The sequence below is a fragment of the Diplotaxodon limnothrissa genome, linkage group LG11 (genome assembly GCF_057381915.1).
Source record: "Diplotaxodon limnothrissa isolate DT_005_m linkage group LG11, D_limnothrissa_male_GT1.1, whole genome shotgun sequence".
Taxonomy (NCBI): Eukaryota; Metazoa; Chordata; class Actinopteri; order Cichliformes; family Cichlidae; genus Diplotaxodon; species Diplotaxodon limnothrissa.
The window spans coordinates 33925568-33942786 of NC_140606.1; the positions used below are offsets into that span (position 1 = coordinate 33925568).

Sequence of the window (17219 nt, forward strand, 5' to 3'; positions counted from 1 at the left end):
GATAACTTTTTCTCTGTCATGCTCCTTCAGCTTTTCTAGCATGTTAATTCTACCTTTCTTTTTCAACCTATAACAGTCCATTAAGTGTTTGTACCCTTTCACATGCTTTGTCCAATTTGGTGCCTCATTCTGGTACACCAGAGACATTTTTGTGACTTATTAACCTTTGTAGGAGTAAAATCTGCTCACTCAATTTTTTTATTTTACTCAATTTATGATTGTCAAAGCATTAGGGTATTTTTGTTCAGCAAACAAACATATTTTCTACAGATTTTTGGCTCAATAACTAAAGTGATGAAAAGATGGAGCTACTCTGTGTTGTGATCATTGTTTGACCTCCATTACAACAATACCAAGACAGCTGGTTTTTGAAATCTGATGTGTCTCCTAGCTTGTTGTCAGTTTATGTGCCTGTCAGAAAATTAACAAGCAGAAAAGACACAGCCTGTGTGCCCCTCCTCGAGGTTACAGGGAGGCTGCCAGGGGTCAGGGGCTGCCAGTTTGCTGGTAAAAAGTGGCTTATTTGAACCCAGAACTTTTATTTTGTTCATGTTTTTCATGCATTTTACAATCAGCTACAGCTGCAGGTAGTACCTTATTAGCTTGGTTTAACATTAAGATCCAAAGCTTTTAATTTTCTATAAAAGATGAGATGATACATTATAGTTATAAAACAAAGGTGCTGGCTGGCAGATTTTTGAACTAGTGGACATCCACTAGTCCCCCCACTTCACTTCTCCATGCTAAGCTAACGGTCTCTTGGGGCTACTTTCCTATTTAAGTCAAGTATGTGAATTTAATGTAAACTGTTTGCAAGAGAAACAACTATACAATTTTTTACCCAAATGCATATGTTTTACTAAATAATAAGAGTACTTTAAGCTAAAATAAAATTAAAACAAGCATTTTTAGCGTGTTAATTGTCATATAAATATTATACATATTTATATTATACATGTTTAAGTGGTCAGAAAATGTCATCCAGTGTTTTGGGAACTTTTCAAATCTTTCCTGACTTTTTCCACATTACACAGCCTAAAAAATACTAAATAGAATAGAATAGAATAGAATAGAATTCAACTTTATTGTCATTGCACATGCACAGGTACAGGGCAACGAAATGCAGTTTGCATCCATCCAGAAGTGCTTAGTGATATAGATATATTACAATATATATTAGCAATAATATAGATATGTGAGTATATTACAGAAATGGGTCTATTATGGTATGTTATAATGTACACGGTATGAAGTATGTTGTGAATATTCTATAACTATAAGTATGTACAGGCTGTAGTGAGTACAAGCTATGTACAGGATATGAACAGGATATAAATATGAAAAACTATACAGAATATGAAATGAAATAAATAACTTTACAGAATCTGGGATATACAGCTATACAGAAATGGGAACTATGCAAGTTGTAAACAGTTGTAGGATTAAAGATTATCGAATGTACAGAATGATTATTTACACAGAGCTATACAGTAGTGCAGTTAAGATAAGTGAGGGTGTAGATAGTTTCTACAGAGGCTATATAAAGTGCTAGTGGTTGTGAGTGGTGGTTCAGTCCATGTTATTATTGTGTTTGAGGGTACAGTTGTCCATTGTGGGTGTGTGTATGTTCAGTCCATGAGTTTAACGTGGGTCAGATGTCAGGAGGCAGAGTTCAGGAGTCTGACAGCTGTGGGGAAGAAGCTGTTCCGGTACCTGGTATAAATATTTGAATACTTGCAGTCCCAATTCTCCATCTGAGGGCTCAGTTTACAAATCAGGCATTTCTGAGCTGATGTTTCTTTTTCTTGCAGTATGCCATGGATCCAAAGCATTGTGGTCGCTGTTGCCAAAGAAAACATGGACCTGATGACGGACATCATCCAGCGGTTTAAGCACAGAAAGGTTCGTGCGGTGCCAGGAGGCTCGACGCGTCACAGGTCGATATGTAATGGAGTCCTGGCTCTGGGTGAGGAGGAGAGGCCAGCAGTGGGCAGACCGAAGGTTGTCATCATACATGATGCTGTTCGGCCTTTTGTGGAGGAGGATTTTCTGTGCAAGATAGCAATGGCTGCCAAGGAACAAGGGGTTAGTGTGACTAAAATGATTAATATTTAAAAGATTAATCACGTATTGGAACCTGACCTGAAATCCACCCAACATGTTGTTACATTTGCTGCTTATTTTGTGTGTTGTTTGGAACAGAGTTTTCATCCTTAGATTGTCTTATTTCCAGCACCTCAAATCTGACCTTTCCTGGAGTAATCTGTTACATGGTCATGTAATCATCCTCTGTGTGTATGTTCCTCTTTTGCTTCTGCCTTGTAATGATTGTTCTTAAAATATCTTCAAATGTTAATATGTACACAAGCTGGCTCATAGCCAGTAAAAAAGAGGGAAGACAACATTGGTTGTGATGCCAGTAATACTTTAATTTACAAAAGTAAAAAATAATAAACATGACATCTGAGGAATCAGAGGTATAAGTCGTGGCATGGAGGCATAGATAAGTGAAGTGTAAGTGAGGTGGTCTGGGCATCAAAGCAAACAACAAATGGAAACCTGGAGGTGTCATTCCGAGGAGGTAGAGAGAGATGACGCTCAGGCTTACTTGAGGTATAATGCAAACCCTGCACAGATCAGTCAGTGGAATGACTCTGTCCACCACCGAGCCTCTGCAGGAGAAAACCTGGCAAAGTATACAGGAAAGGTACTCGGCCTAACTCGACTCGCTTATCTATAGGGAAAAGAATACAGAGCTAGGGAGCACACAGCTCGGCAGGAAGACTGTAACAATATATACATGAGAGGTAACGAGGGAAGGAGAAACAGATGGGGAACTAAACACAGCTGAAAGCAATCTAGACAACGAGCAGGGGGAAGGTTAAACACAATACAGTAGATGTACACAAGATACAAACAAACCACTATCAAAATAAAACAGGAAATAAAACAACTAAACATGGAAACAGCAAGGCAGTGGAACACTAAAAGGCAAAAGAAAACAGAGACAAGACTGGAGGAACAGAATGGAAACAGCAACTGTTAAGAATAGTAAAGTAAATACTAACCCAAACATAGAACCACAAACCTAAACTGCACGTCCTGAATAATCAGCTAAACACAAACAAGAGCCACTGGGAAAGTATAATACATAAAACCAACATATAAACAATGTTATATTTAAAAATAAACATCAGTCAAACATAAATCACGTCAAAAAAACAATGACAAAAACAGGATATCTGAAGGTGCTACCGTCAACTAGGAAGGAGTCATTACTTAAAGCTAGGTTCTAAAACAAAACTTCCTCATTTTTCTATGGTGTTTCCATCTTCTCTACCCGTCCTGCCACCACCACTTTTGAGTCTTACACTGCCATTACATTAATAGCAGTGTAAGGTTGGACAGCTCTTTTAAACTCGAGAAACAAATCTCCTCTGTGGTAAAAAGCAGTTTCTACCAGCTGCGTCAGATATCTAAAGCAAAGCCATAACTTCCTTTGAAGGACCTTGAAAAGCTCATTCATGCTCTTATCACTTCCAAATTAGACTACTAATTCTCTCTACTCGGGCCTCCCATCTTCCTCTATTCACCAGCTCCAGTTAGTTCAAAACGCAGCTGTGCGTCTCTTAGCTGGTACTAGAAATTCTGCCCACATCACACCAGTTTTAGCCAACCTACATTGGCCCCCCGTTGATTATCGTATCAATTTCAAAATTCTTTTGCTTACCTTTAAAATTTTAAACAATTTGGCTCCCAGCTATCTATGCGAACTCCTTCATTTGTATATCCCTAACAAGGCACTTAGATCTTCCAATCAAAAGCTCCTGACGCAACCGAGGTCTCGTCTGAAGTCCAGAGGTGATCGGGCCTTTGCAGTCATAGCTCCCAGACTCTGAAATAACCTCCCTCCTTATATTCGTTCTTCCGAGTCTTTTAAATTGCGTCTTAAAACGTATTATTTTAGTCGGGCTTTTGATTCAAACTAGTATGTTATTTCGTGGCTAGTTTTTGTTTCAAACAATTGTCATATTGTTTCCTGCCCTCCTTTTAACTGTTTCTTTTGTATTCTGTCTTATGCTATAGCTCTGACCGACTGTGAAGCACTTTGGTCAACTTTGTTGTATTATTATGTGCTATGGAAATACATTTTGATTTGATTTGAATAATAGTGGCATCATTAGGACAGATGTCATTAGATGTGAAGGTTAAGTACCACATGACTGTAAACGCATACAAAACAGCAGAGTGTATCTAACAGCGATGGCAGGTTGAAGGCAGGATTGGACACCACTGGTGTGTCTGCTATGTGCTCAGCAGACACTGGGTTTGCGGTGAAACCCAGTGTCTGCTGAGCATACACAGTTATTTTCATTACAAACGTGTTCTCTGTTGTCGTAAACAACACACCTAGGGCCTGTTCTTCGTACCTCGCTAAGTAAGTTAGCTGGATTAGATTGTTGACGATTTCGCGTGATCCTGGATCGTTCGGTTCCCCGAAGCTCATCCGGGACTTGCTGTCATAGCAACAGAGCCGTAAGCGTAAACCTGCTCGGGAGCAGGTTCACTTTATGTAAACAGGATTAGATCGCGGCCACGCAGGTATGTCCGCTTCATTTATACGAAAGCAACAGCGATATTCCACCACTGTTTCACCATAAATAAATAACATCAATGTAACTAAAGATAATGCAGCACCTGATCCTTTTATTGATGTCACACAGATACATACAGGTCATTTCCTAAAAAAGGGAAATGTACTATTAACATTCTATTACATGTATGTGATTATTACAGATGTAATTCATATTTCAGAGTAGTAATTGTAAATTACTTCGTGTAATCAAGATGAGAGACCACGGCTATAAAAGCCAAGGTGGATTTGGGAAGCCTGTCGCAGCCATGTCCTGTCCGTTTACGCGAGCCACCCATTGCGGAAGGTGCAAGATTGATAAGGAGAGTCCTCAGAATTCAGCGTATATTGCGGGATAGACAGGATCCTTTAGCTCAGCGCGACAGTGTGCTCATTGAGAGATATCGATTTCCCCGTGAGGGTATTATTTACTTAACCAACTTGTTGACGAGGGGGTGCAGGACCACCACCTGTCTTTTTTTGCTCTGCCCTTTTCTTGGTTGCTGTTATGAACAAACAAACAGATTATTTCAGGGTCTCTTTCCAAGAGACGAAAAGCAATATAAGTGATAGATATTACCATTCTATAGAATATTCTTATATTTCACTTTTACTTGTTCCCATGTTCTAGTGGGTCCTGTTGTGGCTCTAATGTGAAAGAGGATATAATATAACATATTATAATATAATATAATGTAATATAATATTGGATAATATAGTGTAATATAATAAATCTACCCTACCGCCTGCTGGTGTTGGCCAGAGGGGCCGATGGCGCGATATGGCAGCCTCGCTTCTGTCAGTCTGCCCCAGGGCAGCTGTGGCTACACCTGTAGCTGCCTCCACCAGTGTGTGAATGTGAGAGTGACTGAATAGTGGCATTGTAAAGCGCTTTGGGTGCCTTGAAAAGCGCTATATAAATCCAATATATTATTATTATTATTATTAAATTACTTACGAGTTTAATTTGTCAGCAACTTTCTGCCAGCCCTCTCTCCTTGCTTTTGCAGCCTTTGCAGTGTTCCCTTGCGTTCTGATTTAACTCTGAAACTCCTGAAATCCCTCACTCAGGAGTTCTTGCTCTGCTGCCGAAAAATACCGAGCCGAGCGCACTCCTTCGACATTTTTGCCGACCAATCAGAGGGTTGCCGATCACTGTTTCTGCTATCGATGCGTATCCCCTTTTACGGCACCCAGTGATCGCACATTACTTCATCCAGCTGTACTAATCGTCAACAGCAGGTGTGTTCGGGGAACCGGATTAGCGAGCTCACGGTTAGCGCGATGGTTTGGTCTTGGATGTTTCATTTGATCTTGGATGTAGTAAGCGACGTACGAAGCACAGGGCCCTAGAAGAAGAACGACTATTAGTGGCTCTAGCTGAATTTCCCATTAATTGAATTCCCCAATGAATGAGGTGAATTTCCCATTGATTTTCTTCACTGAAACATAAAAAATTTATAAATCTATGAATTTTAAGTCTTAAACCAAAACAACAACAAAAAACAACTGCAAGGTGACTTATGACTTAAAAAAGACATATTTATGTTTAACAGTAAAGGAACGACACATCCCATAACTCATTACAAATCCCAGCGTCCACAACAAACAACTTCCAACCTTCTCAAATGTAATCCTGTCCATTACTGCAATGTTAATATGGTTAATATTAATGTTGTATAATAAAAATTATTTATATATATATATATATATATATATATATATATATAGTAAAAGGCAGAATAAAGTCAGAATAAATTAAATAATCTTTATAGTAAGGTAAAACACACAGATTTCTTTCGGCAAGTTTCACTTTGCTGGTGCATAGTTGTGTATTTAAATCTCAGAAATTGTCATATCATGAAAAATCTGGTACGTATTCAGGAAACCTCTGTTTTCATCACAGGAGAGAGAAAGATCTTAATCCTCCTGCAAAAAGAGGAAAAACCACGAAAGCCACTCGTTCCTCACGCTTGGAAAGCGTACCTAAATGAAATTGCAACTTTAGTGCATACTTCATTTTTTCTTGTGCTTTAGCAGAAAACCAGAGAAGGCCAATTAAAGCACATGGTGTAAACACATCAGACATCCTGCTGTTTTATTTTTCTGTGAGGAGTACAAGAAAGTTAGCCACACACTAAAATACAAGAAGTTCAAGTTCTCCCGTCAAAGAAAAACCAAAGTGTTTTTGATTGCACCTTTCACTCACCCCTTTAAAACCAGATGAATCCATCTTCTCATAAACTGTTTATGAGACCGACAGCTCCATTGCTCTTGGCGGTGGTGTTTATGTCACTGGTAACATGCAGAAAACATTTAGGCCGAAGCCACGGCCTCGTTGATGAAGAAACTCACAGATTAGCTCCATTATGAGTCATGATTGAAGAACCCAAACTGAGAGAGGTCACACAGGTTATGAAAAAAGCAAGCGCTCCTTTACACAGGTCAAACATTTGTGGTGTTTCTGAGAGTCCATGCGTGCTATGTGACGTGCATTCACAGCGGGCGATCTGGTCTTCATTATCCTGCCTGTGTCCACGCTCATGATAGAAAGCCAGTCTCTACTAAAACGTAACAGATTAATTTTGATTCTAACAGCGTGTGTAACATGCAGAAACACATGTTTGCTTTCCTTTCATTTGTTTCTTCCACACAGGCTTGCTGAATGCCTACTCTTGGAGTCTGTCTTCAATCTGCCACAGAGAGATGAAAATATTATCTCAGAAGTTGTTATTATTTTAAATATCCAAGGGAGGAAGTGCAGAGTGTGTAGTGCGTACTCTGGCTGTTCTGTTCTGGTTACGATGGATTTATTGTTACTGTGAAGCTGCCAGCTCATGTGATCAAGGAAATGTTCTGTCCTCGAAATTTTCACTCTTGGCTGAAAAATAATCAGAATTATTTGATGAAAAAATATCTGAAGTGAAGGCCAGTTTACTACTTGTATAGTAATATTTCATGATTCATGTACATGTTTAGTAATATTGTTTTAAAGGTCACACTTTGATCATAAAGGGCAAAAGTTATACTAAAGCGTTGACATTAACTCACTATAGACTTTTGCTTTGATGGAAGGTAACTGCATGTGCTAGAAAAACTCTGATTTTCCTCTTTTAAGTGTTTCTGTCTGTTCCTCTCTCTGTTCTGTAGAACTGTATAGTCACACAGTATTTGGTCAGACTGATTTGTGGCACCATCAGCTCATTGCACACTGCCTTGTGTGAATATTTTTGGTTCCCTTGAGTGTGTCTAAGTATGTGTACATGTGAATGTACTTATTCACGACATTTACCTTAAATATTTGGATTTAATTGTGCCTTACTTATGCGTTTGGAAGCAAATGTGATCCTTGTCTTATTGAGGATTTTCCTGTCTAGATATTTTAATTTTTCTGTGTATTTTTGCATGAATATGTTGATAGATATGTATCAGTGTGCTCCCAGTATGCTTTCTCGTAAAAGGCTTTTTGTTTTTTCTCTAGTCTCCCTTCAAAAACTATTAACTCATTCACTGCCAGCCATTGGCAGTGAATGAGTTAAACCCATTGACTCATTCACTGCCATTGACGGCTATAGACGTCAATGGCAGTGAATGAGTTAAAAATTGTTAGAAGCATCTGTGATAGTTTTTACAGCGAGCTTTATGGCAGTCAGGTATATATGTATGCAGAAATGTTCCATACATATGCATGCTAACTGTGAAATTACATTCCAGAGCTCAAGATAACACTGCTTTTATAGCATGAAATTATTTCATGTTCTTTTGAAGATAGTTTGGGACTGACTTCATTGTTTACAGAGCTTTTCTTGTTCTCTTTTTTCTCTTATACATTCTGTCCTTGTGAACTATTGAGCACAAATACGTTAACCTAAATGCTTTGTCTTTTGTCCAAACAGGCAGCGGGAGCTATCCGACCTCTTGTTTCCACAGTAATCGCCACCACATCCGAGGGCTACCTAGACCACTCTTTGGAGAGAGCCAAGTACAGAGCCAGCGAGATGCCTCAAGGATTTACATATGATGTCATCTCTCAGGCCTATCAGAGGGTAGGACCTATACTCTGATGTATCTTTAACAAACAAATGGGCTGTTTGAGGCATCTTGTTTTGGGTCTTTCTGGTTTGATGCAGTTATATGCACGATAAAAAGAAACCTGACATTCTGTATTTAGCTAAGATTTCAGTTTACAAAAAGGAAAATACGAAATACTTGGCTGTCAAGTCTTGCTGTAAACACAGGTCTGTGTGCGACCATTTCTGTAACACCCACTTCACACATTGATTGGTCAAGTGTGGGAGGTGGAAAAACAAGCTGGATTTGAGCTTTTCTTTTTCTTGTAGTTTGTTTTGTAATTCCTTTCAGGACAGAGCGTCTGTAACTGTGTGCCTTTTTCACCATATTTGGCTCTTTTCTGTGAAGGCTGGCTCCTCACCCCACTTTCAAAGGTGACTGAGGGTACACATCAGTTTAAATATTGATGTTTAACCACAGTTTATCTCTTCCAGTTTTGGTCTTTGTTTTTCCACCTTGTACTTCATACACAACGTTCACATTTTGGACAGAGAAGAAATATGGTTTGAAAGACGAGTGAAAGAAGCCATCTATGTCCACTGTGAACGGCCATCTTTGAACAGAGGCGGTGGTTTACGGCACCAACTGTCTGCCATCTATAATCCAGTTTTGAGATCCCTGCTCAGACCCCTTAATGTCCACTCACATCCTGGGCCTGTTGACCTCAGGAAATCACATGATAGGGTGGGGCTAGACTTCACAATGGGTTCACTTGAAACCCTGGTTGATTGTGATCTTCAGACCTTGGCTTGTGTGTGGTAGAGGATCAATAGGGGGTCCATGACCCTCTCGGGGGACACTCCCATAGGGCTTAAAATCTGGGACTCTTTACCAATTGCTCTTAGAGCTGAAGAAGCTTCTTGGATGAGAGATGAAACGTCTTCAAGAAATCTGAAGAAGTCTAGACACTTTTCTTTCCAAGGTCCTTAGACTGTTTTGCTAAAGATTAATTTTAGCTGTTAGTACAATGGTATTTTCAACCAGAGAAAATATTACTTGATGCCACAGAATTGTCGCAACTTTATAAATAACAATAGAAATTTCCTTAGCCCAACCTCATTGATTTTCCAGTGGATTCCCCTATCTTTTAAGAAACTTCCTTTTGATTTGCTGCTGCATGTAAATAGAAAGTAGTGGTCCTTCTATGCTCGCAGTCGGAGCTTGTTGCCTGAGATGAAAAAAGTAAAAGTACATTTTTGTATAAATTTTGTATAGACATATCACAGGATAGATGGTTAAGTCCTGCAGGCATGTGTGACTTATTTGTGGTGTCAAATAATTACTAAAAACCATCTGGGAAATCTTCTAAAATGACATATTGAGATTTATGCACTAAAGCTTACATGAGTTGGATGACAAAGGGCTTTATGATTCCCATACATCATAACGGACCCTTATAGTCCTTCATGGTTCAGCTGATATGCCAGAACCTGCAGGGTTTCACTTTGAAGAGCTTGTGGCATGGGTGCTATCACTTTCTCTTGGCCTCATCTGCATCTAGGAAAGAAATCACACACGATTATATTCTGCCACAGTGCAGAAGATTAGTTTGTGGAACAAAAGTGAACAAAGGCTAAGTTGGAAAAATGGTAACATAGGACTGAAATTACACGGAACATCTAGGTGGATTCAGATTAATGTTCTCGCATGTATAGGGTGTTTTACTATGTGTACCTGAAAAATGGAAAGAATTATACGCTGACGTAAACTGTAAATGCGTTAATTGTTCTCTGAAAGCAGAAGTTTATTGCTAAAACGTAGTGGGCCAACGAAATGTGAAACTTAAGTCGATGAAGTTGACCTTATTTATTTTTCAGACGCTTCCAGTTTGCTATTTCAACCTTTACTTCATTAGATGGTTCTTCCGATAGCCACTTTTTTCAAGGGCACGGCAAACTTTGAGCTAAGACGTTAAGTATGCCTTAAATTGGAGCGCCGTGTGTCTGCAGTTATTTTTACTCCTGGCACACATGGATCTTCAGATTGCTCTGAGAGGCCTGTTGGCTTTGGCCTTCTCAGAAAATGAGCTCACTTTTCTGCAGTATTTTCAAGGCACACTGGAGAAGGAGGTCAAGTAAGATTGCGTCCCCCTCGCCTCCTTTTCAAACTTTTCAAAAGAAGGGAAAGTGTAAGGTATCTGTCAGGTTAAGACTCTAGGACATGCACATGAAAAATCTCTAGAGCTGCTCATTTGTAGCGTGACATCTATTGAAAGCAGAAGAACTCAGGGCTGAAAAGACAAAAGGGAGGACACTTTATCCAGTCCCCAGCAAGAGCCTTTGTACCAGGAGAAAATGCTAAAGGTTAAATTACCACAAAACCAAGAGCATATTTCTGCTGTAATTTCTCTCTGCAGTTCCATGGTCCCAGATATAAAAGACTCCCCTCTCTTTTATAGCTTGATAAAATATTACCCTGCTATAATCTCAGGTAGCCTGAATTTGTCTTTGTAGTAGAGAAAACCTCATCGCCTCAATCCAAACTTGCATGTGATCTTCAGAAACGGAGCCAGCAAAGCACAAATAAAATATTCATTGGTAAAATTAACTCTAATGAGTTTAGGGAGGGAAATGACACAGAGTAACAAGGACATAAAAACACTAGAACATTAGTCTAATTGCTCTAATCAGCATAGTTTCCAGCAACAGACAGCAAAAAATCTCATATAAACCCATTGCACTTTACCTGCTTTGACCCAAACAGCAAGCAGACACAGTTAGTGAAGAATTTAGCAGCTAAATATGGAAGTATTTTCCTTGGAGTTGATATTGTTATTCAGTGCTGTTTAATGTTGGTTCGTATCTGCTGGATGTGTTCTTAAGCAACTCTTTGCTATAACCCAAGGTCTTTTTTGCCTAATTAAAGCTAAACTTTTTATTTTTTAAACTGAAATAATAAAAACTAAGTAAAACAGTACTGTGTTCTTAAGATAGCTAATTAAAATTAAATGTATGTATAGACAATGACTTGAGTTTTAGTCTCGGTCAATTTAGTCAAAACAAGAAAACCATCCTGAGGAGGCTTTAGTGATTATCTTTATTGCAACTGTGACCTTTACATTACTGTGAGTCAGTCATTTTTAATGTAATCCATGTTTTCAGACACTTAAATTGTGCCGCTGAAAACTACACTACATGGACAAAATTACAGCACCTATTAATCTCTGAATTCAGGTCTTTTCAGTCCCATTGCTGCAGGTGTATACATTCAGTGACCTAGCCATGCAGTCTGGAGGAACAGTAACTGCATGTGTATATAAAACCTGCAGATAGTCAGATTAACAGTATTTTGTCTCTATCTGCCATTCTGCAATTCATCTCATGTAAACAATAACGTGGCGCACAGCGTGACGTGAAAAGAGGCACATACCTTTGACGTTGCGTGATGAACTCTGTATTCCTCGTCCACACGTAAACGCAAAAAATGAGTTTTAAAAAATCTCAGTTTTCAGTGATTCGAAACGCCGTTTATGTGTGGACGAAAGACCCAAACAGCTGCGTTTTTAAAAATACCCATGTAGGTGTGGACGTATTGTAAGAGTTAGTAATGTATTTTATTACTACCTCTAATTTATTGCAGTTTACTTGTATCTGCTTAATTGTTTACTAAATGGTTGAGGTGTGAAATAAACCACAATGGAGTTTGAAAGGTGAGGGGGCGCGAACATTTTTATTGTAAAACCAAGGGGGGCCTAGCAAAAAAAGTTTGGGAACCACTGGTCTACAGAGTTCATGAAATCTGGGTGTGGTACTGTAATATATTGTGTAAGTGAAGTGACAGACCACTAGAGCTGGGCGATAGAACGATAACGATATGTATCGCGATATAACTTTTACTCGATAGAGAAATTAAGCTATCGCGATAGACCTCGCCGCTCTTGTCCTCTTAAAAAAAAAAAAAAGGTCAGCCGATCCAAATTCAGTAGCGCAGAGCCGAACCAATCACAGCCGCAGCGTCACGTCGCGTGACTTGTTACGTACAGCACAAGTGCCAAGCCGCACGTGTGTTTGTTTGGGAAGCAGCCAGCGGGTAATGGAGCCAGCGCATAATGGAGGAAATGAGTGTGCCGACTAGAAAAATCAACCGAGCGTGACCGAAGAGAAAACAGACGATGGTTCCAACGCCGGAGAGATTGTCGAACGGAAGAGCCATAGAAGTTCCGTAGTGTGAAGGTATTTCGGCTATTTCAAGTCTGACAAAAAACAGAGTAGCGTGCACTGTAAATTGTGCCGAAAGCAAGTCTGGAAATACAATAAACTGGTGCATGCGTCACACTGTGCGCCACGTTATTGTTTCGGTGAAATGAATTTCTACAATACTGTTAATTCTACTCTCTGCAGTGTTTAAATGCTTACATATACACACAGTTACTGTCCCTCCACACATACGACTCGGTTCTGCTTCTATGCCCCAGCTTTGTTTACTTTTTCCCACCGAGGCTTCTAGACTTCTGATTGGCCAACATTTCTGCACAGTTAGGAATCTAGCGCCACCTGCTGCTTTGGCATGTTCATAGCAGCGTTTTCTTTCATTTCTCCCTTTATGTGTGGACGGGATTATTTTTTAAAACGAAAACGGAAAATCTCCGTTTTCAAAAATACCCGTGTACGTGTGGACGTAGCCTCAGTCTCTGACTGAAAGCGCTAATTCATCATTCGGCTTTTGTCAGACTAAAGTAACTGTTACAACTGTTTGAAAAGCTCAGCTATACAACAAGGAGAGATTGAGAATTTCCTTTTAGTTCTCAGTTTACTTGATATTGACAAAAGTTAGTCAGTTTTGTCTGTTCTTCTGTAAAACAAACTAAGATTTATTTTTAGAATTAATATTTTGTTTCTAAGTGGAATTGACAATTTAGTCTGTTTCGTTTGTTCTATTTTGAAACTTAAACACTTTAGCGGCTGCCTTTTGTGTAGTTTGCAATATTTGCCTTTATTTATCTGAAAAAGTCTCATGTTCCTTAAGTACATCTACCCTGTTGAACTTATTATGGGAAATAAATATTTAAAAACAAGCTGCTGATTATTTCACATTTTACTTGTGAGCAACGGCACATTTAAATCTTACAAATATAGTTATTTGGCTTATATCGTGATAGATATCGTTATCGCCTGAAATGAAAAAAACATATCGTGATATGAAAAAATCTCATATCGCCCAGCTCTACAGACCACATAGAGTTACAGAGTGACTGAGTGCTGAAGCATACAGGGAATAAAAGACTTTGGTAACACTGTAATTGCAGAGATCCTATCCTACACTGGTATTAACATCAGCATAAAACTGTGTGCAGGGACCTTCAAGGCATGGGTTTCCATTGTCAAGCAGCTTCTGTAGGCGTAATGTGTAGATGGCCAATGCTTTTTTCCATGTAGCGTATACTCCAACCTAAACTAAAACTCACGCTGTAACATATAAGAGTAAAACTAAAGCTAAAGTCTTTCAAAACAATGAAAACTAAACTGAAAGAGGGATAATCTCTCTGGAAGCTAAGTTGAATTGCAAACAAAAAATCCCTAAACTATAAAACTCAAACCAAAAAACCCGATTCACTAGGTTACTTTTAAGATCCACCAGTCTTTGAAGTCCTTACACTGCAGTGTAAAAAAGATACAGTTGTGAGACGTACAATTTTGGTCATTCCTTTAACAATTTATTTATTGTTATAGGAATTTCTTTCAGGCGAAAACCTCAGAGCCTGCTAACCTTTTAACCTCGACAAAATAACCAAAAAAAGCTCCTCTAGAACCTCTGTACACCACATCTTCAGCAGCAAATAAAACATTTCACATCTCCCACAACAATGTGGGAAAATGTCTTATGAACCTGATGAAACCAGTGTTGCACATTTTAAATCTTATTTCAGAAAGATAAGAGGGTTACAATTCCAAGAGCGCATTAGCCAAAGAAAACAACGTCCTGTGAAGCATCCGTTGAAAAATGTGGTGACGGCAGCTTTGTTTTATGAAACCTTTACTGTGTAAACATTGTCACAGTATGGAGAGTGAAATAAAAGGCTCCAGATATGGAAATCTTTTCAGCTGAACGTCTAACCTGTGTTGCACAAAGCCAACTTATCTGAGGAGCGCCCAGAGGAAAGAAGTACCTTATTTAGCAATTTGCACATCATACCAGCAGTACATAATAAATTAGATTGTACCTGAAGTCTTTTAGTAATAAAAATGTAAGATAATTCTTAAACACAGGTGCACTAAGTTAACTAAAATCTTTCAAACCAATAAAAAGAGTCAACGCAAGAAGTATCTATAAGAACTGTTTCACATTTGGTGCTTCTGCTTAGCGTAGAAATCGTAGAAGTCATCATTTAGTTCGCTAGTTTAAGAATTTGGTGCACAATGAACTTTCTCAACAACTACATGTAAAATCTCTAGGAAATTTGGGTTGGAAATGAAATGTCTCCAGGGGGTTGTTTATTATGATTTTGGTAATTGGTATAATCAAGTTTAGGTTCCCCATAGGCCATGGACAAGCATCTCAAGGTATAATGACCACATGTCCACAAATACTGGGAACAATAGTAGAAGCCAAAAATCAAATTTTCTGGCTGATGTGAAATTTACTGAGTTAATTAATTCTTCACGTTCCTCAGAGGATAAACAGTTTGGATGTGTTTTTGATGTCCCAAGACAAGATATTTCTCTCTGGCAGCACATATGATTTAAAACTCCAAACAATACAACAAGTGATTGATTAAGCCACTCAGTGGTTGCTCTTCAAGCTTTTTGTTTTGATTTAGGCAACATTTGTTTTACTGTAGGTGTTGAAGATTGGATCAATGAAGAAAAGTAATGCTGTTTGCTTTCTGCATGGGCTGCTTTTCACAAAGACTGCTTGAAAATGGCTCTTGTCTGGTATAATTCTGATATTAGCTGGCATGGTGAAAACGGTTTTGGCAGTCACTGTCTGAGATTTCACAACAAAGGCATGAATCTAATATTTTTAGCCCCTCTACTATAGATTATGTCTAAAAGATGGATGTAGCCATGATGACTTCATCAAAGGACTGGATAAGTGTGTGTTTTAACAATGCCGTGGGTTTTTTTTTTTTAAGGTAGAGATGACCATATTTTGCTGCTGGCAGTACCTGCTAATTGGTGCAAGATTCGAGCACATACTATTTGGATGCTCTCTACTTCAAAGCGCACTATATTAATTCAATTAAGAAAGCTTCCAAAGGCCCCAGCACCACAAACACAGGCTGAGAGTTGTGGGTACGACTGTTAATCAAAGTGGTCCACACCCTTATCTAACAAAAATAGAGACCTTAACAACAACATTCAGACTGGTGAGTTATAATTTACTCACTGAAATATTCTTAATGAAATGTTATGAAGTAGGAAACTACCCATACCTACCTGTAAACCTGCTTATTTCTGCTCTAAAGTTGGGCATTTTAACCTGGTAGTTTATGGGAACTAAGTCAGGCAGCCTCAAGTGTCCAGCTGGAGGAATTGCAGTTTTTGACATTTATGTGTTGGATTCATTTTTCAACCCTGAGGTTTCTGCTTGTCCTTTACTGGCTCTTTAAATATGAGTAATCGTCCTGTTACTCAACTCAGATTGTGGTAAAAGGAGGATTACAAAACAGAACATTTTCAAACTTTTGTAAAAATCTGTTAGTAAGAACATATTTTATGTGAAGCAGAGCATACACTGTGGTGGTACCTTCATTCCGCTGAGTTTGATGGAAATACACTGGTGTCAGCGACCGTCCACAGCATCTGCTCTCTCTTGTGTCCCCTCTGCAGTGCAGTGAGTCAGACTTCGAGTTTGGCACAGAGTGTCTCCATCTGGCTCTGCAGTACTGTGGCACCAATGCCAAGCTCATTGAGGGTCCGCCAACACTGTGGAAGGTGAGCTCGCCAGGGGCCTGCTTTGGGTTTGGGATCGAGGATTTTGTGACATTTTGGCTAGCACAACTGCATGCCACTGATTTATCAAATGAGTAAAGATAAATCATGAATTGAAAGTTTGTGGGTGCTGGCAAAAAAGGAAACACACATAAATTGACTGTGACATCCAGGATAAGCATATAGAAATTAGGCTAACTACTGTATTAACGTTTTCTTCTCAGTTTTCTGTGTGATCCATTCTTGACGTGTGTTTTTTTAGTTAGACGTAATGTTAACTTGATATGAAGGCAATTTGGTTTTACATGCTGAAGGCTCTGCTCCATTATAACAGGTTGAATTTACTTTGCGGTGCTCAAAGCAGCACAACAGTGACCCACTGAGTCAGAGTTACGATGGATCGCTAACCCTTTTTTTAGCAGGTAGTTTGAATATTTATGGAGTCAAAAACTAAATCAAGAATCGTACATGTGTTATGAAACTGTGAGATAATGCATTACAAAACAGAGTGTAGTCTCAGATGATATTGTTTTTGCACAAGGGATACATTTGTGGTGTTGTTTGAGCACCTCAGTTTTACTTTCAAAGTAGGAACATATTCTATGGCAAACTAACAGAAGTGCTATCTTCTTCAGTCAAATAAA

General features: G+C 38.9%; 1 protein-coding gene across 2 annotated transcripts in view; it reads left to right on the top strand.

The window, feature by feature from the left end:
* crppa (CDP-L-ribitol pyrophosphorylase A) overlaps window positions 1–17219 on the top strand; it is a 70843-nt gene that overhangs the window by 1172 nt on the left and 52452 nt on the right. For both annotated transcript variants that reach the window (XM_085365875.1, XM_085365876.1), the window contains exons 2-4: window positions 1812–2085; window positions 8530–8679; window positions 16474–16578. In XM_085365875.1, the coding sequence (XP_085222001.1) occupies window positions 1812–2085; window positions 8530–8679; window positions 16474–16578 (529 nt within the window). The remainder of the gene's footprint in view (window positions 1–1811; window positions 2086–8529; window positions 8680–16473; window positions 16579–17219) is intronic.